The sequence below is a fragment of the Talpa europaea genome (genome assembly GCF_964194135.1).
Source record: "Talpa europaea genome assembly, chromosome: 15".
NCBI lineage: Eukaryota > Metazoa > Chordata > Mammalia > Eulipotyphla > Talpidae > Talpa > Talpa europaea.
Window position 1 is genome coordinate 20052525 of NC_140083.1, and position 26030 is coordinate 20078554.

Below are 26030 nucleotides of genomic sequence, written 5' to 3' on the forward strand. Positions count from 1 at the left end.
ATGAAGGCAACTATCATCTTCCTCCTGCTTGCACAAGTTTCCTGGGCTGGACCTTTTCAACAGAGAGGCTTATTTGACTTTATACTAGAAGATGAGACTTCTGGCACAGGCCCGGAAGATCGCTCAGGCACAGAAGATGGCATTCATGACCTAGAGCCTCTGGGACCTATGTGTCCCTTCCGCTGTCAGTGCCACCTCCGTGTGGTCCAGTGTTCTGATTTGGGTGAGTGGGTACAGGCTCTCTTTATCTACCCTGCTTTTTTGTTTTGTTTTTTAACATGGGAATGTCTACCCTGAGAGGTTAGTATTTTCAGTTTTAATCTCTGCATTTCCAAGTGTGAGAGACAGTGCCACCTAATGAGGAGGAAAGGGAGCAGAGCAGACTAGGGAGAAAAATAGCTTGAGGTGTGGAAGTCTCTTTTTTAAAAAAGGGCTCCAGTACTTTGCAGTCCTGGACAAACCACCTTTTAAAAAGTTATTTCTGTGCTTCATGGAACTCATTGTCAAGTCAAATTTTGAACAGAACTATGTCTTTTGCTCTGTGATTCCAGAATTCATTAGATGATTTGCTTTCATGAATTTTAGATATTAAGAAAACCTGGGAATCTTGCATGCCCTGATTTAGCACAGATCATGGAGTTTAAACATTACTAAATTTAAACTATGCTGAGTTATCAGGAGCTAAACAAGCAAACTTTCAAAACAAGAAAATTATCTCTAAAGTACCAAAATTCTTCTGTGATCACCAGGTCTTTGTAAGGCCTTTACCTTTGGCATTTTGTAAACTTTATAGATAGTTTTAAAGGAAATATTTATGAGGAAGTTATGACTAGTCAATATAATCACTAGCATATATCTTTAGCTTAACATTGTAAATATAGTTTGATTTATCATCTTTCAAGAAAAATTTGTCCTGGGAATTCTAAGAGCAATACATTCAGGAGATAAATTCAACAGATGGGCCACAGGGGAATGAATTCAGTTTACATGGCAGCTGATTCACATTCCTCCTTTTTTTTGACACATTTTCTCTTTGGGGGAAAAAAAAGAACAGGAAAAAATTCTCACAGAATGATTTTTGTCCTGGTGTATTTCTTTATGGAGGAAACCCCACAGTATATATAAATAAGATACTTATTTCGGAAGTTTTATATTTACTCAGAACATCATTTGTAGTTGTTTTACAGGAAAAAAAAAAGCCACTAATTTCTACAGTTGGAATAAGCTACATAGAGTGCCCACCAAACAAAAAATTTTAAATCATAACAACTGAAAAACTAACACATTGAGGTAGTTTTTCAATGCTGACATTTAAAACTGAAAAAAAAAAAGGTGTATAGAATTGCTTTGACGAGGCCACAGGATAATTCCACTAGATTCATTTATTCATTCATTCATTCATTCATTATTTCAGCAAGTATGCTAAGAACCCACAATGGGTCAGAACAGTTCCTGAGCCATGAGGAGGAAAGGATAGAAAGTATAAATATGGTCTCTGTTCTTATGGCTTATATTCTACTGATGAGGATTATTCTTTTTTGAATTATATATTCATTACAGGTGGGATTAGATTGCTAATAAATTATAGAGAATTTTTTATAAGCATCTAAAGATCACCTACAGTATTTCTTTTGGAAGGAAATTAATGGTGTTAAACAAATCTGAACTTTTCTAAATTTACAAAATAACCAATTCCTAAAAATTGTGAGACAAGTTAAACTTAACTTTGCCTCTGAGAACAAAGTTAAACGGATCCATGATTATTCCCGCCACCTATATTATTAACAATGAAGAATTGATATTTTTTAAGGAAAGAAAACTTGCCCAGCTAGTTCACTGAAATTTTGATTTTCCATAAATATAATTTTACCTTTTTTGCATGATCAATAATTCCTAATACTTGACTGATGAAAGCATGGGGGGTAGTTTTCCAATTGTCTATCATAAGAAGAGCCCAAATGTATTACTCAAACAGAAAAGTAAATTCTCAAGAAATATTAAGTATATTTACTTGGCCATCTCGTGATACATTTTTGTGGTTACAGTTGGTTGTGGTGTTTTTGATGAGCACTTTTTTTCTGTACGTTATCTTATTTCTAAAAGTTCACATTATTTAATCTTCTGTTATTACCCATATGCTTACTGACTTATCTATGAAAGAAGTAACTAAGCCTAAAATAATGTTTGGGGGAACCAGATTCAACTAAGAGAATCACGTTCCAATCGAAGTTACTCTTACTTTTTTATTTAATCCACAGATAAATATTTAAATACATGGTCAAGTTTTTGAACTGATATTTTTAAAACATAAAATAACTTTCTTAAAAGGAAAACCAATCCACTTGCCTTAAAATCGAATTGTTTCCACATTTGCAATCATTATGTAACTTCTGGTCACTTCATGATCTTGGTAAATGGTCCGAGCCTTGACATTTACATCGTCAGGAAAAGGACAGTCTATCGTATAGATCAGGTTATATGTGCGAGGTCTCGGACATGGAAGATGTTCAATAATGCTCTATAATGATGATTCTTTAGAGTATAAGATGGAAGACAAGGAAAAAGATAAAGAAGAAATGAGCGAACATATTCCTAGGAAAGGCCATGCATTTTATTTTCTTGTGTTCTTTAGTGATCTGAAATGAACATGAAGCATGAATTACTATAATTTTAAAAAAAGAATTGTATTTCTAGCTGAAAAATGTGAATGCTTTTCTGTATCATAGGCAAATATCCTTTTAAGGATGATCTTTGCAAGGGCTTGCAATGAGCACAAAGGAGCTACAGAGTTGAAAGGCATTAGTCCGCTGTCATCTTATTGTCTATACAATGTTTCCTATCAACATGCCTTTTTATTTTGATTTTTTAAGATTTATTTTTATTATTTTATGCATACAAGAACTGGGGTATCTGCCATAGGTGTGAGGGTTGAAAGGATTCATCAGAGACAGAGTGAGGAACAGAACAGGCAGATGAACTGAAATACACTGCTCAGAGGAGCAGCAGGTGAGACAGGAGAGGTCTGCTGCGCCATGTGAGTAGCTCCCTGGCTGGACGGGGATTGAACTCATGCTGCAGAGGCTGTGGACAGCTTCACAGTGCTATGCCCAACCTCTTGCTCCACCAGGAAGGCCCTGAACATAATGAAGACCCTTTTTATTTTATTTTTTTTGCATGTTTTTATTTATTTATTTGTTTGTTTGTTTTGTTTATACATGCACTGGGTACAGTCAGAAGCGCGGGAGGGTGAGAGAATTCACCAGAGCCAGAGCGGGGAGCAGAGCAGGCAGAAGGACCGAAGTACACTGCTGAGGGGAGCAGCGGGCGGCAGGAGAGGTCTGCACGCCATGTGGGACCCTCCCCCGGTGGCCGGGGAGCAGCCGGGGATCGAACCGGCGCCGCAGAGGCCGCGGGCAGCTTCGCAACCCAGCGCTCAACCGCTGCGCCACCAGGGAGGCCCTGAAGACCCTTTTTAAATAGTTAAAGCCGTTTAAAACTTGATGTCAGTTTCAGGTGTACACCATAGCTTCCATATTTGTATGCATTGCAAAATGATACATGAAGTCAACTTAACACCTGTCATCCTACATAGTTATATTTTTTTTTTCTTGTGATGAAAATGTTTAAGATCTCCTCTAATAGCAACTTTCAAACAATTCATTAAAATTTCTGACAAATTTTGCCATTAAGCACTATTTCTGACAATGTTAACATCAATTTTTCAAATTGTTCTTTCAAAGCTAAGAAGTAAAAACTGAAATTAAAATTAGTAATTACTCCATAGGAAAACCACTGAGACCTGTGGGAAGATAATTGATAGTGTTAGTCCCTACCCCTAAATTACCAGATACTATTCTAATGTTTTCTGAAAGCATAGGGGATTAAAAAAGTAAACATATATTTTAGTATCCAAAAATGTCATTAATTCTCTACAGATAAAGGGCACATTGTTTGGCTGAACTTATAATTTAACTTGTATTTTGAACCAGAATTTTATGAGGCCTATATCTTCTCTTTTATCTCCTCTTAAACCATAAAATAATTCACTCTTCATGATAGCATTTATTTTAAAATAACAATATAAAAATATATGCAGGATGAGCAAATTCAAAAATCAGAATTATCTTAAAATAACAAGCCCAAAATTTAACTCATTCTTGTCCGATCTTTTCAAAATGTCCTAATCTTGATCCTAAGATTTGATACTTTGTTTTATGTGCTTGTGTCTTGAAGGAAGATCATTCCCATTACTTGTTTATGCTTTGGTTTGTCTATTCATCTTTGGATCCAGTGTCATAAAATAACATTTATTACTGACTCATTGCTTGTAGGCCGATCAGCCCTGATAGATGATATAAGTACAACCATTGTTTTTTGACTATTCTTCCAAATTGAAGTAATAGTTATTGAGGCATTTCATACAAATGAGTTTCAAAGAGTTGGAGTACCTTTTGAAATTGTTTAATACTATAAAGAACTTGGGTTTTGCAGTTTGAAACCTCTCAAGTCATGTTTTACCACTAGCTACCTATAACTTCATAACTTTCAAAATCTGGTTCCTCATTCAACAAATAGGAATATGTCTAACTTAATTTTGTAAGGAAAACAATTGTAGAAATGATTATCATAGTCTGTTATATTTAGCCTACCATTTCAGACCAAGTCAGTTAACAACATGAGCCTATTTCTGATATATTCTTTCATTTTTTTCTAAAGTTCAGAATCTCTAATAATTACATGGCCTTATCAAGTTGAAACAGAATTACTGTGGTCAAGTGGCGAACAATGAACCATTAGGCTATTTTATGTTCATCAATGATTTACAAATCACATACTTGACCCTCAAGAGAGAATACCGAAGATGTAACATTTAATTTTGTCATGTAAAGCATTACAAATAACTACTGATTCCTAAAATGTACCTCATGATGCAAAGGCTACTTTGAATTTAAAACCCACAAAAAAAAGAATACTCCTTTAAATTGCATAGAGTTTTCTTCGTTTTAATCATTTTGCTTCTAGTAAAACCGGTAAAAAAAATTGTAAATGGGTACCACTTGGGATATACTGTCACCCAGCTTGTCTTTTGACTAGAAGCAAAACATATACAAGTTAAATGAATAATACATTAAATTGATAATACACCTCTCCATGAAATCAAACAAGAACAAATTAGGGTTATTTTGTAGAGGGACAGAGAGAATGGTGAAATTTCTATTGTTTTCATATTTTATCTCCAGCGCTGCAGCATCAGTGACAAAGGGTGATTCTCACTTGAAATTTCAGATATATCATAAGTGCATCCGTAAGACATGGTCCAGGAAGGGAACTACGCAGAGAGCAAGCACTAGTTGGTTGCCTAAATAGTATTGGATACAAGTGGAGTGTGACAATCTTCAGATCCAAGACTAATGCTCAGAAGTGACCCAGATAACCATAGCTCCTGATTCAAGGGGTTAAAAATGAGGAGGATGAAGAGAGGAGTCAGAGAAAGTCAAAGGAAGCATCTGTCTCTTTACCCTGACCTAGAGCCAACAGATCCCTGGTTTCCTTCTCAGTCCCAGGAGGAATAGAGAGGCAGCTGTGTGGGATCAAGGTATTTGGTTAAGTCACAGCTGTGATACATTCTTCTCTGGAAGATCATCCCTGGCTCCAGAGGACAGGGTGGGAATAGGTTAGCTGCAATATCAATTCCTTGGGTAAAAGAGGACAAGTAGGAGACCCTTTATTCTTGAACTTTCTCCTTCAAAATTGTAGCAAGAAGATTATTTACTTGAAAATAAAGATAAAGATCAATTCACCCAATTAATAAAAGGAGAAAGTCCTATATGAGCTATATTTAACACTTGATTCAAACAACCCTTGACTTAGTCTGCAGATTTCATGGAGAAAGCTTCTACGGTTTGTCTATTTCTGTGCTTTCACTGTAATCTACATTTGCCTTCTTTGTTCTATAGTAATCATTTATATAGCCATATCTATATTTATTTATCTATATAATATATATTTCTAGAATCTGTCCAACGACCATCATAGTCAAGTTGCCAGTGTGGAGGAAAAGAAGGAAACATGTATGAGTTGAGCAGAAAGGATTTTTGGTGGGGCTGAGAAAGCTAGTTATTATTTTGGTCATGTGCAAAAAACTGAAGTGTATCACCATTGTCCTAATTATTCAATTGAAGACAGAATTATAAAAAAGTACTCTTGGAAATTGACAAGAATACATCTTGAAGTTTGGACCCTTGCCACAGGGCAGGAAAAATAAGCATGACCTTTTAGGACAACCTGGACTTTGTCCAGCATGATATTTACCAGATTGCTGACATTTGCTAGCAAAACAGTGCTGTTTATCACTGGACCAAGTAGAAAAAGTCTCATTCTTACTAGCCTTTATTTCAGAAATTATTTTCTAACATCATAATAGCCCTATTTTCAGGAAGATAAGGTTCCTATTATAGAATATGGGGGTAGGAGGGGATGGCAAATACATGATGCAGGCTAGTTTGAGAAGTAATTGCATTTTAATGGGAAATCTGTAATTACATGAATGACTTTACTCATTGAAAAATAAATAAATTTAGGAACCATTCCACTCTTCCTGTTGTTGAATAGAAATAACCTCAACATTTTGCAACTTATGATTTTATTTTGCTCATGATTTTAGGTATGGAGAAATTGAGAACTCAGAAGGACTATTCTCAGCTGGGGTCTCTGGTGCATCTACAGTCAGGTGTTGACTGGGATACTAGTCAATAGACTTTCCTTAGCCAGATGGGTCATTCTCAAGACATGTAGTTGGTGATGCTGTCACCTGTGGGTTCAGTAATTGGGTCATCTGGAGTACCTTGAGTGGCCTCTCCATCCTGGTGGTCTTCAGCATAGACAGACTTCTTATATGGAACCTGACTGACCCCCAGAGTAGATGCCCCAGAAGAATTGGGTAGCAGCTGGACAAACTCTTCTGACCAAATGTCATTCTGTGTCATTTCTACCACATTCTATTAGGTTGCAGAGGCATAAGATATGCCAGACTCAAAGGGAAAGGAATTTGACTCCATCTTTTAATGGAATTGGAACTATTTGTATCGATTAAGAGTAAATAGGTTTAGGATGGGAGAGATGAGGCAGTGCCTTCTTTGTAAAATGCAATTATCTACACATTCACTTACATTTATATACAATTCCAATGACAAGTATGAACATAAATTAGTTTATTTTATATAGAATAGCCACAAATATTAGATGTCCCCTACAAACTACTTTAGAACTCAAATCAATTATATTCTAATTAATTAACAAATTTATTTCACTTAAACTTTCTACTGAAGACTGTAAGAAAGACATTGAATCATATCTTTGTGACTTTGCTTCTAATTGATCTCATTCAAAATGCTTAATTTTTACTTTTGATATCATTTTATGAACTGCTATAAATTCTACCAGTATCGATAAGAATGATTTAATTAAAACCACATATGGTTATTAAAATCATACATAAATACTATAATTCTTAAGATTATATAAAAACTTAAGGTTTTTTAAAAAAGGTGATAGAATGTTTCTATTTCATCCCACCAGCTTTTATACTTTTTCAAAATTAGATTTAGTTCAAATAAAAAATAGAAATGCAATTTCTAATCACCACAAAGTAATTTCTAGCTTTATAATATTTCTGTCCAAGTCTACATCATTTTCAGCATTTTCAGATGAAGGAATAGATACCTAGGGTTGCTAAATTAGAGGTTGAGGTTATCTGGATAGTAGCTGAGTTTATTTAAACTCAGGGAATTCAAATTCTAAAGATGATGATATTGACTAAAAAGACAAACCTGATATTTTTAAGATTTGCAAAAGTGGAGTATTTGTCATAGCTGTTAAGTGTCCTTTAAATTATAATTTTGCCCAAATTGTTTCATTTTCTCTTGCAATTTATTTATTGAAGAAATCTGGATTTTGTTGAATTAATTTCTCTAGTAGAATTCAGCATGTTCTTTGACTTTCTTTTTCTTGGAAAGTGAGGGTTATATATTGAAGCTTAGCCAGTTTAGTAAATGGGATTGTTTTCTTGTTTGCTGATTTTTGTCAATATTAATTCATAAATGAGGAACTGTCTCTCCACACAAAGGTTTAAAACTGATCCCTCCCCTCTAGAAATATATTTAATGCAAAGAAAGTGTTATCAGAGATAAGACACAGGTAGGAAAGAAACAGCAATTTTTCAGAAACATAGTTAAAAAAATTTCCTCCCAAATAAAGACACAGAGGACAGTAAGAACCATGTTGAGGTGCATATTGTGGGGATGATATATGTGAGTAGCATTCATTTCTAAAATGTTGGCAGCTAATCAAGAATCAGAAAAAAAGACTGTCACTATTATTGCCAGTTATATCCAAATACTCTGAGGAACAATAAGAACTCTTAAGAAAGACAGCAGGATGTGAAGTGATAATGGTTTCAAAATATAACAAAAGGTCTTAAAGCCAAGATCTTGAACTTTTCACCAGGGAACAGCAGTGAGCAGACTACAATTTCAAAAAGAATCAACTAAAAAGCAACCACCTGTGTGCACAACAGTAAGAAAAAAGTTCTGATGAGAAACAGTCTTTTGTCCCTGCTTACCTAGAATTTATAGAATAGAAAGAAAACTAAAATTCAAGATTATACATCACAAGCTTATATAGAAGGTGTTTGGATGAAGAGCCCATTGCTATCTGGGGTAGTTAGGATGAATAGTATAGACGAGGGAATAATGGGAATGCTTTAAAATATTGTTAGAAGTAGAAAGAAATGAGACAAGAGAGCATGCCTTAAAACATATGTTGAATCCGAGGGGGGTTGGGAGGGAGACAATGAAGTGGGGAAGAAGCACAATGAGCTACAGTGGAGAACTATGGGTGCCTTGGTAGTGGGTATTGGTGGGGTAACACCTATACCTCTAAATTATAGTGGGAATCCTTTAAATGTGAAATATTGATAAAATGCTGCTCTGTGAAATTCCAAAATAGATATGAATTTACTAGAAATTCAAAGTAAACTGCAAAACAAGCCTGAAGATGGACTTTTTATCCCAAATCTTTAGAAAAAAGAGATATTTCACCCCAAACAGTCCCGAATTTAAATATTCTAGGATGACAATCTAACTAAAATTAGATTTTGGTCTCCACAGCTGAAATTTATTTGAAAATTGACATTGAAGAAATGAGAACCCCTAGAATATAAGGTTGACGATGTATAATAGTAAGTGTAAGTGGAAATTAAGACTTTGACAAAAATGCCCACAAAGTAATGATGGAAGGTAGGCAGTAACTTTTATCCAAATGAAAGGAAGTGTGCCCTTTCTTGGTTGGAAAATACTAATTATCAAAGACTTGGCAGAAGTCTACCACTCCTAATTGCATGAAATTAGAAAATTGACATTTCTGAAAATGGCAATGATCAAAACTACATAGTACAGTTAAATATCCTCCTACAAGGTAGCCCTTCTGGTAATTTGTTCTTCATCACTGAAAACACTTCACTCTTGCTATTTCTCTATGAAATATTTCTGTAGCCATTTCTTGGAATATAGTTTTGCATGTTCAGAATCACCTATATTTTGATTTGCAAACTTATAAAGGTAAAGGATCATGAATAAGAAGTTTGACATTTTTCCCATTATCAACAAATGGTGATTATGTGGATAGTGTTTGGAATGTTTGGGAAAAGCTTAGAAGTAGGTTATTCAAATAAATATTTTTTATTACATTAATTTTCAATTTTTGGTATTGCTACTACAGTGCTTACAACATTGCATATAATTTAGAGGTACAAGATCACCCCCTTCAGGTGTTGTTACCATACCACTCCCACCTCCAAGATAGTCATACACCTTTATTTTTAATTGAAGTAACATTGGTTTACAACATTGTTTACAGTTCAGAGGTATAGGTTCACAGCATTTTTAATCTTATACCACATTATCAAAGCACCCACAGTGTTCCACCATATTCCATTGGGTCCCCTCTCCTTTTGTTACCCACTCCCACACTTCCCCTTTGGTAGCCTTAATTCTACGGTAAGATTTCTAAGGCTTGTTGTGGTGTAGTTTTCTCTGTTCCTTTGCTATGTTTCTCTGTACTCCAAATATGAGTGAAATAATTGTCTTTCCCCATCTGACTTATTTCACTTAGCATAAACTCCCCTATTTCCATACATGTTGTGGCCAAGGGCAAGATTTCATCTTTTTTTATGACCAAGTAGTATTCCATTGTGTATATATACCACATCTTGATCCACTCATCTGGGCACTTAGATTATTTCCGTAACTCGGTTATTATAAAGAGTGCTGTAATGAACATAGGAGTATATATATATCCCTTCATATTAGTGGTTTATTTTTTATTCTTTGCATAGGTATCATGGAAGAAATGAAACTAAGAATATGGCTACCATGATATTTTATCAGCATATGTTTACATAAGACTCAAAATTGGAAAGATATCTTCCGGACAGTTTTTATATATTCAGTCATAAATTTTTTAACTGAAAACTGTATGTTAAATGATACTTTCCATTAAGATGTGAGCAATATCTGCATTCCCATGGCCTAATAAATTGATGGTGCCTAAAAGGTATTTAAGGGAGTTTTGCTGAATGAATGAAAGAATGATCTTCAACACTTTCAATTTCAGATATAATGGCAAGGGGTAGGAAGAATGTCTGACTTAATGCTATATATTCTTCTTTTAAAATAATTTTTAAAGATTATTTATGTATACAAGAGCTGGGGTGTAGGCCAGAGGTGAGGGGACTGAGAAGATTCACCAGAGACACAGTGGGGAGCAGAACAGGCAAACTATCTGAAATATTCTGCTGAGGGGAACAGTGGGTGAGACAGGAGAAGTCTTCTGCACCATGTGGGTCAACTCCCTGGCTGGGGATCAAACTCATGCTGCAGTAGCTGTGGATAGCTTCATAGTGCTGACACTTATCCCCTTGCACCACCAGGAAGGCCCCTGACTTTACGCTATATATTCTTAACATATAAAAATTATCACATAAATTTGTCTTGTTTTTTTCAAAAAATTACATCAATGTGGAAGAAAGCCAATGGAAAATAAAAAGGCAAAGCCACTTGCTGTTTTTCTCTAGTGACATTCATAATCAGTTATTCAAAATGTCATACATTTTAAATCAAAACAATTTATCCTTATACATCTAATTGAATGACTATTGAGGTGTTTTCCAATACCATGGAACATTTGGTTATCCAATATGTTTACATTTATAAAAACTAAAAACAATAGCTCAGATCTAAATTTAAAGTCCAAAAGTAATGGTGTATATAATAATTTTTAGAGGAGTCATTCTAACAAATTTATTTTATTCTGATTAGCCACATATCTATTGGTTATAAAATATCATCTATAATTTATATTAATAGTTTTGACATTTCAATTAAAATTGAATCATTCTTCCAAAAGTTTGGTTGATTTTCAGATTTTGACACAAAAACTTGGTTTCATGTTTATATAATTTTTATTTATTTCATTTATTCTTTGGCTGCTCAGGACAAAAAAGGAATGGCAGGGGAGGAGATGAGGGTGGAGAGAGACAGAGAACAGAGAGAGAGAAGGAGAACAGAGACAGGTAGAATAGAGAGAGACAGGAAGCCTATATAATTTTTAACATTAAATGTGGGTCTGTGAGTGTGTTTGGATTATGGAAAGGATCTTTAATGATTCAACTAAGCTAAAACTTTTCTTCATTGAAAGAATCTTAATATAGAAAGGTATAGATTAACAAATAATTCATGCTTACCTATAACCAAAGGAATTATTTTTTTTAATATAAAAAACGAGGGTAGGGTCCTCCTTGGTGGCACAAGGGATTAAACACTGCACTGTGATGGAATCTGCACCCTCTGAAGCATAAGTTGGATTCCTGCTGGCCAGGAAGATATCCACATGGCGCAGCAGACCTCTCCTGTCTCGCCCGCTGCTCCCCTCAGCAGTGTATTTCAGTCAGTCTGCCTGTTCTGCTCCCCACTCTGTCTCTGGTGAATCCTCTTACCCCCCCACACCTCTGGCCTGTACCCCAGATCTTGTATGCATAAATAATTAAATCTTTAAAACACACACACGGAAAAAAAAAAAAAAAAACAAGGGTAAAACAAAGTATGGACTAAGATATTTGAGCCACACTAACAAAACAAGTCTCCTGCAGAAGAGCAAATTACATATGGGAAAATAATGCATTTCATTTATGACTTTAAAAAATCATTTGAAGTCCTCCCTAGTGGCTCAGAGGGTTGAGCGTAGAGCTGTGATGCTGTCCGCAGCGTCTGCAGCGCAGTTTCGATTCTGGGGCCGGTCAGGGAAAGTCCTACATGGTGTGGCAGACCTCTCCTGTCTCACCCGCTGCTCCCCTCAGCAGAGTATTTCAGTCCATCTCTCTCTTCTGCTCCCTACTCTGTCTCTGGTGAATCCTCTCACCCTCCCATGCCTCTGGCTCTTGTGTAAAAATAAATAAATCTTAAAAAATCATTTGAAATGGTTGAAAAGGTAAAGCAAACTTTTTTTTTTTTGTCAAAAATTAACAGTCTCTTTGTTAATCCCTGCTGACTCGGGAAGGGCTCAGTTATACTCCAGACTTCTGATAAAGTTATTGCGATGGGTTGAATTGTGTCTTTTTTTTTAATTTTTATTTTATTTTATTTATTATTTAAATTTTATTTTTATATTCCCCTTACAATTACAATCCCTTATTTTGACCCCTGCCCCCCAACCCCCATAGAGTGTCTCTAGTTCATACTTGTTTGTTGATTTTGATATTTTCTTTCTTATAGTTATTCTTTTTCCTGGTCCCTTATTTAAGTTTCCTAGATTCCTGCTATGAATGAGACCATCCGGTATTTTTCTTTTTCTTTCTGGCTTATTTTGCTAAGCATGAGCCCTTCCAGCTCCATCCATGTTGCTGCAAATTGCATGGTAAAGCAGACAGTTTAAACTCAATTGATATAATTTCTAGACGTTAATATTGTGGTAAACATGTTATTGTAAAATTATCATTGCAACATTGGTTTCTTTGTTAAATACATTCTTTGTGGTTCTGTATTCATTTTGTCCCTTTTGATGACCATAGGTTGGTTTTACTCTCATGCTAGGTCTCGACAAAGTGCCAAAAGATCTCCCCCCTGATACCATGCTGCTGGACCTGCAGAACAATCAAATAACCGAAATCAAGGATGATGACTTTAAGAACCTGAAGAACCTTCATGTAAGATTATTTTTAGTTTTAATGCTATCTGACTCAAAGTATTTTGTTTTAACAAAACTCAGATATGGTTATGAGTACCATATGGTAAGAAATAAGCACTGAAGTCTTAATTAAATTCTCTTTAGGGTAGCAATAGAGAAAGCAAAGCATCATATTCATTAATTCCTAAAAACTCATCCAAATTTTTACTACCCCAGATATCCTTTAGTTTTTGCTTGATTAAAAAAAAATACTTTATGCCTTCATCTTCTTTTACATCTCATGAATAAAAAGCATTATCTTCCCAATTATATTTTAATTCAGTAGTGGAACAAAACATAAAATGGATTGACTTTAATATTTTCTATTTTTGTGTCTTTTTTAATTCATTTTTATGAGATGCAAATAAATTTGTAAAAGCTCAAAGATTGACACCAAAGGATAAAGACATTATCATCCATATTTTGACAAATATAATTGTGTGACAAATCTATATCCCTCTCTCTCTCTCTCTCTCTCTCTCTCTCTCTCTCTCTCTCTCCCTCTCCCCCCTACCTACCACCTACCTATCATCTGTTTTACTTTGTATTTCAGATTATGCATGTTGTAGCTTATCTGTATGAATTTTTATGATTTCCCCTTTTCACTGTTCTATTTTTATGTAACATATTCACTCTAGCAATAAGGGTTCTAAGAAAAGAGATAGTACTCTTAAAGTGTTTCATAGAAAAGACTTTGCTGAAGGGAGATATGATATGGTTTCCTCTCATTAATTCAGTGTACATTTAGTATAAATAAATGCAAAAAATGAAATAACAACAGTTTTACTCTCTACATTGTATTCTAATAGGTCACTTGCTCTGTAGGCAAGACCTTTTAGGAAGGGTGTTAACCTTTGAGCATCCAGAGAATGATCATCATGGGAGTAAAGAATCTAGAAATCATATCTAATAGATGCAATTGATGGAAATATGAATGTCTAAATTGAATGAACTGAATGAAGTATTTGCAGGGCCATAATTGAATTTACTTGCTTCAATTATATGGTTACAGAATTGTCCTGTTGACAACTGAGTGATATTTCAGGAAGCAGACCTTTGCTCAATATTAAAAACACAATATGACAATTTGAATTTTCAAAAAATGGAAATTTCTTAATGATGAGTTAGCTAACTGTGCAGATAAGTTTACAATGAATTCCGAAGGAAGGGAGCATAAACATAGAAAACTCTAACTTCACACCTATTTATTTCTTCTTCCCATTATAAAAATTAGTTGAGGGGATATTAGTAAGAACAGGCAATGAACTATAAGTGAAGTATATTTATGTTATAAATATAACTATAATTATAAAACCATGGAACCGTTAATAATGATAGCATAAAATAGAATGACATAGTCAATTTGTTAATGTGTCTAACAAAAAAGTACAGTATGATATACATTTTGAATATTAGGAGCTCCAGATAAAGGAACAGACATCATGATAAATTTCTTACCAGTGTTTTGAAAGAGTATGGGACAAAAGTTTTAGAGGATTAGCAGAATTTTGAAAAGAAGATAAGAAAAGTGAGTTTCCTATGCCAAAAGAGAGGAAAGGCGAGGACAATAAGGAGCAGACAAATAAAAATACAAGTTGCTAGAGTGAGAGATATAGACTAAAACAAGGGAGGACAAGGCTTGAACTGGAGATTTCAAAGCTTGGGCCAGTGCGATCCATCACCATTGTTGTAATACAGGACTTGAGTCCTTACTCATTTTTCCTTTCTCTTTTTATGTTATGATTTTACTGGGATGAACTGGTGGTGATCCCAATAGAGTTTGTCAATAACTACCTATCAGTAAGTTAAAAGAGGTTGTAATAAAAAAAAAAAAAGAGCTTTGTTACTGTCAATAAATTTAAAATCTCAAAAAGCTTCATTTAATTTTAAGTTTACAGTAAAGTCAAATCTTTAAGAAATGAATATCCTTCTACTCTAATCCCAACTTCCTGTGTATTTAAATATAACCTGAATAATTTAAGTGCTTCATAGCCTTAAAGAAGAAAAATCTAGTCTCTATGATGTCCTAATTAAGTTTGGCAATATAATAATGTGTTCTTTTCTTTCCAAGACTCCTAAGAGTATGTTGTAGCAACCATCATCTTGGCAATCTTTTTCTACTTCAAAGTATTCAGCGGAAGAAGAGAGTTTATTAGAGCTTCCAACCACTTAGTGAATGTTTAACTGCTGTTTTTCTTACTCTCTCATTCATGATCATTTCTATCCTTGTTATTATGCAAATGAACATCATTCATTTCCACCAGGAAAACCATACTTGAATAAGGAAGAAATGGAAATTTAGTTAGATGTGAAATAGAATTCAACATAAAATGTTCTTTTTTTTTTTAATGGAGGGGTTTTCCATACAGAATTTTTTTTTAAAGATTTATTTATTTATGCATACAAGAGCTGGGGTACAGGCCAGAGATGTGGGGGTAGGGGGACAGTGAGAGGATTCACCAGAGACGGAGTGGGGAACAGAACAGGCAGATCCACTGAAATACAGTGCTGAGGGGAGCAGCGGGCGAGGTGGGAGAGGTCTGCTTCACCAGGTGGGTTGCTCCCTAGCCAGCTGGGACTCGAACTTGTGCTGCAGAGGCTGCGGATTCCTTCATAGTATGGTGCTTAATCCCTTGCACCACCAGGGAGGCCCAAAATGTTCTTTATTTTCAATAATTTTACTAATTTACAACTCTGTGACTCACTGTGTATGGTACATGTTGTGTAAGAGTGGTTTTATATCTATATATTAGTAAAAAAAAACTAATCATGAAACAATGGAAAATAGAGTATGGTAATATGAACTTTCTTTGAATTAAAACATAATAAATCTAGTAGAAAATTGTTATTTTTCATTAAAAATCAACAAAAAATTGTCAAAGATTCAATAATAGGACACACTTGCCTAACAAGTGTTATATATTAGGCGCTATTCTAGGTACATTATATGCATTTAGTAAATTACTTCTTACAAATATTATTTTTAAATAATATTTAACAATATTATTAACCTCTTTATACATGTGGGAACAGCCATGCAGAGAGGTTCATTTACTTGCTCATAGTGACAAGGAAAATAGGAGTCAAAGTTTAAGATCTAAACTCAGGAGCAGTCTAACATTTTACTGTTACTAATAACAGTTAAAGTCTGTATACTAATAATTGCTTATTACTATTAATAACCATAAAAATACTTAAAATAATATCTGGTAGAGTGTTAACCCTGAATACATGACTTTGGAGAAGATTGTATATTATTGAGTCAGCACTCAATATCTTATATAAAATTAAATAATGTTTACAAAAAGTATTTGAAGCATATAATCATGTCAGACTTGATAATTTTCTCTTCTGGCTTTAACTTTACTGATATTTCCCGAACAGCTTGCTTGTTAATATCAATTTCCTATAACCTCAGCATTCCTATTTTTTAACTTTCTGGAATATTCATTGAAATTTCTTAGAATTTGGTTTTAATCAACTAATGCCTCTTTTAGCACTAGTTAAGAGATCATATTGCTTGTAATAAGTTTTAATTTGTCAACTATATGAGCTGCATGAGAACTTTCATGGTTAATGAACTAGCTTTTACCTTCAAAAAACATTCTTATATTTCTGAGATTAAAATCTCTTGCTGTTTCTTTACTCTGGTTTCCTTTTGGTCCTTTTGTATTTTCATGTATACATAAAAGCATAATATCGTTGAAATTCAAAATGCAAGTTTCTATAATGTTGATAAAATTATCCTACTTCCGTAAGATTAGTTGATAAGGCATATTAAAATTTTTAAAAATGTGTAATTCTGTAGATATACAGATCATTGAAACAGAATGTGGTAGTACAAAAATAGGCTTAGCAATAGCTATACATTTAATAATAATGGATTAATAGTAATTTCTTATATCCGGAGAACTCAGAAATTTTTATACTGCTGAAAATACTTAAAACCTTTATATGTAAAAAGGGCTAAAACAGAATACAAATATATTAAAGCTCTGTATATCATTTAACTACATCTTTATTCTGTAAACCAGTTATTAAGACATACAATTTAATTAAAATGAGAAGTGTTGTGATCAACAGTTTTTCAAAAAATTCAGTAAATTGTAGCAAAATAAAAGGAAAACCTGTTTAGACTTCCAAGTGACATGGAGATGCAAGATACAGCAATGAGCTACACTAAAACTTACTAAAATGGCAAACTTTGGGGTAAGGATTATAACTAAATTTATGAAACTGCAAGAAAATTTTATCATCTTGCATTGCTGTTGATAGTACAAATTGGTGCCACCCATGACAGTGGAATCCATGACAGTGGTCCATAAGGATGGACTTCTAGGTTGAAAAGCTAATTGGGTGATGAGTGCCTGTGACCCTGGATTTTTCTTCAGGTTATTCTCATTTTCAATCTTTAGGAGAATTTGTTATTTTATAAATAGATATATAGATATAGATAAAAAAGTAACTATATTTCATCTATTCCCCCTTTTATTCCTGACACCCACATCCTCATACTCTTCATGATCTGCTTAATTATGTTCTGATTACTCTCAATTTTGTGGATTCCTCTGTTAAGTCCATGAATACAATGGATAGATTGTTATACTTTGTTTTATCTCTTTGTGGATGGTCTTGGAATTAAGATGATGCTTTTATTTACTACCTACAGTCATTGATTCTTGTCAACAACAAAATTAGCAAGATCAGTCCTGGAGCATTTGCACCATTGGTGAAACTGGAAAGACTTTATCTGTCCAAGAATCAGCTGAAAGAACTGCCAGAAAAAATGCCCAAAACTCTTCAGGAGCTGCGTGCCCATGAGAACGAGATCACCAAAGTGCGAAAAGCTGTGTTCAGTGGAATGAATCAGATGATTGTCATAGGTACAGATATTCTTGTAATTCTAAGACCAGGATTCAAGGTTCACCTTAAAGATCCCAAGTAACTTTTAACTGCAGGATGGTAAATTAGCTGGAATTTATTTCTTAAATCTGTAGGAATGACAATAGCAGGTTTAGGAGAAATGGGATTTTGAATGCATTCCTTGTTCTTGATAACCTCATAATGTGAAGAAATCTCTGGGCTACACTACCCCCCTATTTATTACATGTCCAAGAGGCAGGATAGAATTAAATGGTGTTTAATGAGTGATTTGGGGGGGATACTTTTCCACTGTGGGGTTTTGTTCTGAACCTCTTTTTTTAAATAAAGATTGATTTATTTATGCACATAAGAACTGGCCAGAGGTGCAGTGGGTGTGAGAGGACCCACCGAAATGGGGAGCAGAACAGAAGGATTGACTGAAATACACTGCTGAGGAGAGTAGCAAGCAATCTAGGATATGATGTCTGCTGCGCCATGTTGGTCAGCTCCCTCGCCAGGGATCGAGCTTGTGCTGCAGTAGTTGTGATTGCTTCATAGTGCACCACCAGGAAGGCCCCTATTCTGAACCTCTTAAACATGCATTCCTGTGTTTTGTTTTATGTATGGAAAAAATAGTAACTTTCTAATTGGCGTTCAACATGTTAGATTCAAATTAGTTAATATTTGAAAGTATCTTAATAAGGGAATTACTTGTGACTTGTAAACATCTGATCCCGTTGATTTCTAGGCAAAACTATGTTGACACTTTTAAATCATTTTGTTGTTGATAGCTTTGCCACTATTTTTTCCTCATAAATCTTTGTTTCCTGGTCATTGATTTAATAAGGGGGATTTTTACCCATTTTGCTATTCCTGTGAAGTGTATATCCTTTAATTTCTCTTTTGCTTTTCAGTCAAGTTGTACTGACACAAATTTCTGTTAATGCTGAAACAGTTCTGCTTGGAATATCCTAAAATTGTTCTCTAAAAGCTTTGCACTTACTGTCTTTATAGAACTGGGAACCAACCCTCTTAAGAGCTCTGGAATTGAAAATGGAGCCTTCCAGGGAATGAAGAAGCTCTCCTACATTCGCATCGCTGACACCAATATAAACACTGTCCCTCAAGGTATGGAAAGTTCTCCAAAGGAACTTGAATATCTAATTCCATTTAAGTTACATTCAAAACACAGTTTTGGAAATTTGAATGGGGCTCAAGTGTGTCTACTGATGCTAAGTAACCCCTGCATCCTCCAAGGTCAATGTAGAGATGGCCATGCTCTTTACACCTAGAAAATTCCTTCTAAGATGAAACTTAAGAGACAATAATGTCATATTATAAATTTATGATATCCCAAAGCAAAAAGTAAAGGTTTTTAAAAGATAGAGTGCCTTAGTGGTACTTTGTTAAAAATTAAAAGAAAAAATACGATAATGCTTGGAAGTAACTCTGAAATTGAGTCAACTTTTACTTTGAATCTCTAAGAATAATTGTGATGTCCTAATATTTATTCACAAGAATAATGCATCTATTGTTTCATTTTCCTCAGATAAGAACATGTTATTTTAATTTCCTTTGGTCACCTGAGAGTAGATTATATTCTCTATTTAGCAGCTAGGTAACATACAATATGTGTAACTTTGAGTCCTACTTTCTCAGTTATGAAATGGGATTATTGAATGTAATTTATCCATGGAAAATTAAATGAACTAAGTTTGGAAGAGTGCAGTTATCAGTTTTGGGGGCCATATAACATAACTAATATGTAGAAGTTTCTTTTCTTAGCATCTCCTATACAAAATATACTACCACAGAGAAAACAATAATGAATTTCAAATCAAATATGGGCTACACTTTTACATTAAATAGACATTGTTGAAGGAATTCAGTGGGGTACAATTAAAATTTCACACCAAATATAATTTGTGACTCTCTAGTTCCTCATGGACAAATAACCAACACTTTCTGTTAAGCAGATGTTAGTTCTAAATGTAACCCATTTGCCATTTTCTTTGAAGTCATTGCTATTCTTGTAATTGGAGCAATATGCTATTTAAAAAGCTGTGTAAAAACACAATACGTCCTCAGCTGGCAGGAAGAAATCAAAATAAAATCTTTAAACTTTCATATTTTGTTGCTAAATTTTTAGAAAGCACAGCTACTCAAGAAATACTATCCAGAGGTTTAGTGGATATTTGGGATCTAAAATTATTTCCCCAGGTGCTTTAACATATGGTAGATTCCTTGATTATAAGCCTGTGCACTCCTTTTGTATAAACAGTTTGATATAAAGTCATGTAAATTAGAGCTTTCTACACATGTTGCAGAGGCATGGAAACATGTAAAAGTGAAGATAAAGGTCAGCACATTAAATCATTGTTAATTATTAATGAGGCCCATTCATGAAATACCTGGTGAAATTCACAAATAGGTTTCATTTATACATAGTTTTTTTGTTATATTTCAAATGTTCATCTCTTCATTTTCCAATTGTCATCCTTTGTCAGTGGCACTGTTAGTCTATTAATGGTATGAGAAACTAAGTTGGAGGGTTTGACTTCAGTTCTACATGGGATACTAACAATGATTACGACAAAAGGCTATTACAGGAGCAACACAGCTATGTGTTTGTTAAAATCAATCTAGGAGAAAAGTAGAAAAAGTGCTTGCACCATTTCCAAGGTATATATAACTATAAATGGGATGAAGGAAAGAGGAGAAAAGCAATGCTGATACTTTGAAATTGTATATCTTATTGAAAATCATGACATATGTCCTAATGAAGTCTTTCTGAGTTCTGTAATTATGCGTCTATAACACCTTATTTTTCCATATTCCAGGTCTTCCTTCTTCCCTCACTGAATTACATCTTGATGGCAACAAAATTACCAAAATTGATGCAGCCAGCCTGAAGGGACTGAACAACCTGGCTAAGTAATAATATTCTTTCATGACATTCTACTAGTAAATAGCTAGGTGTATTAGAGCTTACATGCTCAGAATTAGAAACATCGTGATTGATTTCATTTTACTATGCCACATATTGTAATTTCTAATAACTTAAATATCAGCTTGCCCAATTATTTCTTTATAAAAAGTAAATGAAATAGTATATAGTATATTTGTCTTATCTACCAATATCAGTATTTTATGAATATATACAATTTTTAAATTAAGGAAAACTTTATAAGGTGTTTGATTTAATCAGTATGTTCATTCAATACAGTCTAACACAGTTGCATCAAACAGAAGGTTAAGTAAATTATAACAGTGTCTAGATTTTTAAAACTACCAGGAATTGGAAAATACTGGACATCCCACAGTATAGTATTAGAATAGTTGTGAGACTGTGTAGCTACTATTCTCTGAAGAATATCAAGTATCTCTGGACATTTAAAGCAAATTACCAAAAGAATTTTTTTTCTGGCTCTTAGTTATTTTCCTTATAAATGATTATTAGCACTATCATGCCTTACAACCTAACTTCAACCTTTTCTATATTTGCAATCTGGTTAAGTAATAAAAAGAGGAGCATGCTGACAAGCTATTTCAGTTTCAGTCTTCAAGGAATACTCTGTTCCTGATCTTCATCTCTCTCCCATTGTTGAATGTTCTTACAGAGAATCTCAGGGTAAGGTCAAATTGGCTTACTCCTTTCTCTATGTAATTTTCATGGTAAATAAATAAATTGAAAGTATGCCATTTAACTTTGAGAAATACCTAAGACAAGAAGATTATATCACGCAGCTTTTCCAATTTCAGTCGATACTCTCCGATGACCCAGCGGCTAAAAGTGAGCACATGTATGTGTAATACGCTGGTGTCTCAAGGAAGAAGAATCCTTTATTTAAGACTATTGTAATCACAGTCTATAATGTAGAAAATTTATTTAGCAGCAATACTATGCATCATCTACTTTTCTGATTATGTCACTCTAGCTGCAAAATAATGTGTGAAGGAAAGTTTCATTGCTTTTTGTGTAGAGCTGTTTTTAAACCAGTTATTACTATTGGATTAGTTAGTAGGAGTAGTAGCAGTAATAGTAGTAGTCATGCTAGTATCAGTAACACTAGTAGGGAATATTATTCTAAATTTCTAAAAACAGCAAATCATTCATAATATGTGTACTTTTTTAGAAAAGTAGTTATTTGGGAATGAAAGTGATATGAAGATTTAGAGATTCTATAATAATATATTTTAGATCAAAGAGAGTCATAAAGAGCCAATAAAGTTGGAAAAGATCAATCAAAACGAAAATTTTTCTTTAAATGGATTTTGAAATCCATTTCTTAAATTAGAGCAGATTTTCTCATTGGCTAATCAAACTTTCCTAACTATCAAACACTTTTCTTCATGGAACAAAATCCAGGAAAATCTATTACGCCCTCCAATCCTTATGTTGTTTTCTCCTCACTGATATTAAATCATGTGAAATATTTTGATGTTAAAATCAAAACTGTGAAAAGAATCAAAAAAATTGAGCTCATCAGAACATTGTTGTAGGCCAATATTCAATATCAGTAGTTATTAGGATCTAGTGGGGAGAAAATACTATATATCCCACTGCAAAATATAAAATGGTTATCAGGCAAATTATTCTTTTCTTATTAAATATATATTTAAAAATATATTCTTATATATTCTTATGAAATATATGTGTATATATCTCTATATAGAATTATATACTTAAGTATATATTTATATATAATTAAGTGAAATATTCTTTGACAGAAAGAATTGTTAATTTTGAGTCATGTGTTCCTTACCCTCACAAATCTAGGATAATATCCTAAATATAGGAGGTTAATTTGTAAATTGAATATATAGACTTGTTACTTGTATAAAATTTATCATGGGAAAAATGATGTTTCCTTGAATATATTATTAGAACTATTCTAAAATCAATCAACTCTGCTACTACTAGCTTAAAATCCAGTAAAAAATAATCTAAATTATTTCAAATATCAGCTCATTATTAAAATTGGGATACTTTGGTTACCTAAGCGAGAATCTCAGTCTCAAAAGGACTGGAAGGAGTAGCTGAACGCAAGTGGAAACCATCTTACAAAAGGTGTCTAAGTCTTTTCCATTGTATTTGAAGGACCCCAATAGAGCCTTTCACCTCTGGAGCTTGCTGGTGCTTTTCCCTTACCTTGTTGCCTTATCCCAGCATTCCAGCTCTGTCCTATGAGATTGGCAGTAGTTGGTTTCAGCAGAGATTCAGCTCTAGAATGCTTAGTACACCAGTTTTTTCTTCAAGTCAACACCTAACTTTTGAAATCTGTTTAATATAAGAAAACACCATAACTGTAGAAATTGCACTTGTTATACATTTAATTGAGCATACAAACACCAATCTTGAGTGGTATTGTATGAGAAGTGTCAACAGAGCCAAGAAACAGACTAGTCCGAGGTCAGATCAGGAGCCAGACGTGTTGGAACCAGGAAAATTCTGACAGAAACAGATGATCTTTGATGAACCAGAGCAAAACAGTAATTGTGTTAGCCTTTTTCTTAGGTAGCTTTATTGACTCATTAGAACCTTGTAAATTTTATTTCCAGTGAATATATGATATACAATTGCTTGATTTAGAAAGTGACCAAAGTAATAGTATTCCTTTCAGTTTTCGCTCATGAATACATTACATTCATAATACATATAAATCTATTCAACTGTGTTCATTGATTATGCCAAGCTCTGCTTGGTCACCCTTCTCAAGGAAAAACACGCACTGCACAAAGTGCCATGCTTTTTACAAGAGGGTGGCATAGGGTGCATTTACTAGGGATACCTAACCAGCCTGGAAATGTCAAGAGGTGTTAAAAATAAATGGGTGTATCCAAGCCCAGAAAATTTGGAAAAAAGCATTTTAGTAAGAGGGAACAGTAAATGAAAAAAAAAAAGTCTATTTCTATTGACCAGTCACTCAGGCATCCATCTGTAACTATAAGCAATCATTTCTGGTTTCTGTTGCAGGTTGGGACTGAGTTTCAACATTATCTCTGCTGTGGACAATGGCTCTTTGGCCAACACCCCTCACTTGCGGGAACTTCACTTGGACCACAATAAGCTGATCAAAGTCCCTGGTGGGCTGGCAGAACATAAGTACATACAGGTAATGCAATTCTAGAAAATACTGTGAGGGATATCTAGGGAATAAATCCTCCTTATGGAATGCTGTGAGGCAAGAAACTCTCTTTAGAAATCTTTCTGCAAAAAATATTTTCAATGTTTTCACATGAATAATAATTCTGCCTTTGTGAAAAATAGGCACTTAAATTATGTTTTAGTTAAGACTATTCCATCAACTATTCCAAGTTGTTGCGAAAATCAATTATTTGTTGCAGTTTCTGAGGCTTTATTTCAATTCCAATACTCTATGCTGCATTTTTTTTACTGTCTTATAGTCTCCTTTTATATAATATTATAAAAAGGTCTATCATTTTATCTTTGACCTGAAAATGTAATATTACATGTAAATATCATAATTTACTAAGTAAACATTACTTCATGTATTCATTCAACTTATGTTTATTGAACACTCACCATGTTTTAGTAGGCAATGCCAATGTAGTTTTGACCAAAACAGGACAGTCACTCCTCTTGTAGACCTTTTATTCTAGAAGAGGAAACAAACACAAATATATAATATGAATATAGTGATACTTGCTATAAAGGAATATAAAGATATGTAATTGAGACACAGAATAGCAGCATGGAATGGTCAGGAAATATTTCTCTGTTAAGAAATGAATGACATAAGGCAGCAACCCTTACAGACAACTTGGAGAAGATTTTCTAAGTGAAGAAAAATATTGTGTTCCAATCTGAACAGGGACAATGCTTTGTGGACTAGATTTGAGGCAAGTAGGTCAAAGTGGATGCTTTTAGCCTGAACATCTAGAATTACTGATATGCCATAAACTGGGATGGGAATACTAAGGAAGGGAAAAATTTGAAAAGGAAGAGAGAAATTGAAAGATTAAGTGTGCTGAAGGGTGCCTGCCTGGTGGCACAAAGGGTTAAGTCTCAGCATTATGAAGCTAGCCACACCACTGCACCACAAGTTCAATCCCCAGCCAGGGAGCTGACCTGAACTCTGAGTTCAGCACAACTGAACTCTCCTGTCTTGCCCACTGCTCCCTTCAGCAGTGTATTTCAGTCAGTCTGCCTATTCTGCTCCCTACTCTGTCTCTGGGGAATCTTCTCACCCACCCCACCCCCCTCTAGCCTATACCCCAGCTCTTCTATGCATAAATAAATCTTAAGAAATTATTTATTTATGCATAGAAGAGCTGGGGTGCAGGCCAGAAATGCGGGAGGTAAGAGGAGAGGTCTGTTGTGCCATGTGGGTCACCTCCCTGGCTGGGGATCAAACTCGTGAACCAGTGGCTGCAGATAGCTTCATAGTGCTGTGTCTTAACCCTTTGTGCCACCAGCAAGGCCCCAAATAAAGCTTTATAAAAAGTGTGGTAAAGGATTATGGGTGTGGCATGGTAACAGACATCCAAGAAGGTGTGATCCTACAGCTCTAAATCCTGTATATTGTTTTAAAATGTTATAACGAAAATAAAGTATTAATCCATTCAAAGTGAAGCATGACAGTGCTGAAACTGAATAAAATATTTACACAAGGGGGCCTCAATAAGATATTCAGAGGGAAATAACCTTTCTCCACTACTTTATGTTGCAGGTTGTCTACCTTCATAACAACATCATCTCCGCAATTGGCCCTAATGACTTCTGTCCACCTGGATACAACACCAAAAAGGCCTCTTATTCGGGCCTGAGCCTTTTTAACAACCCAGTGCCGTACTGGGAAATCCAACCATCCACTTTCCGATGTGTCTATGTGCGCTCTGCCATTCATATCGGAAACTATAAGTAA

At 34.3% G+C, this 26030-nt stretch overlaps 1 protein-coding gene across 4 annotated transcripts; it reads left to right on the forward strand.

Annotated features, from left to right (window-relative positions):
- DCN (decorin) lies at positions 1–26030 on the forward strand (the record flags this gene model as incomplete). 4 transcript variants are annotated; one of them, XM_084254958.1, is made up of 7 exons in its annotated part: positions 1–223; positions 13146–13258; positions 17948–18161; positions 19156–19269; positions 20982–21075; positions 24119–24257; positions 25836–26030. In XM_084254958.1, 7 exons carry the CDS (start codon positions 1–3, stop codon positions 26028–26030), a joined length of 1092 nt encoding a protein of 363 aa, XP_084111084.1. The 4 variants fall into 4 exon arrangements, with proteins under 4 accessions (XP_084111084.1, XP_084111085.1, XP_084111086.1 ...); XM_084254959.1 differs by lacking the exons at positions 13146–13258; positions 17948–18161; XM_084254960.1 differs by lacking the exons at positions 13146–13258; positions 17948–18161; positions 19156–19269.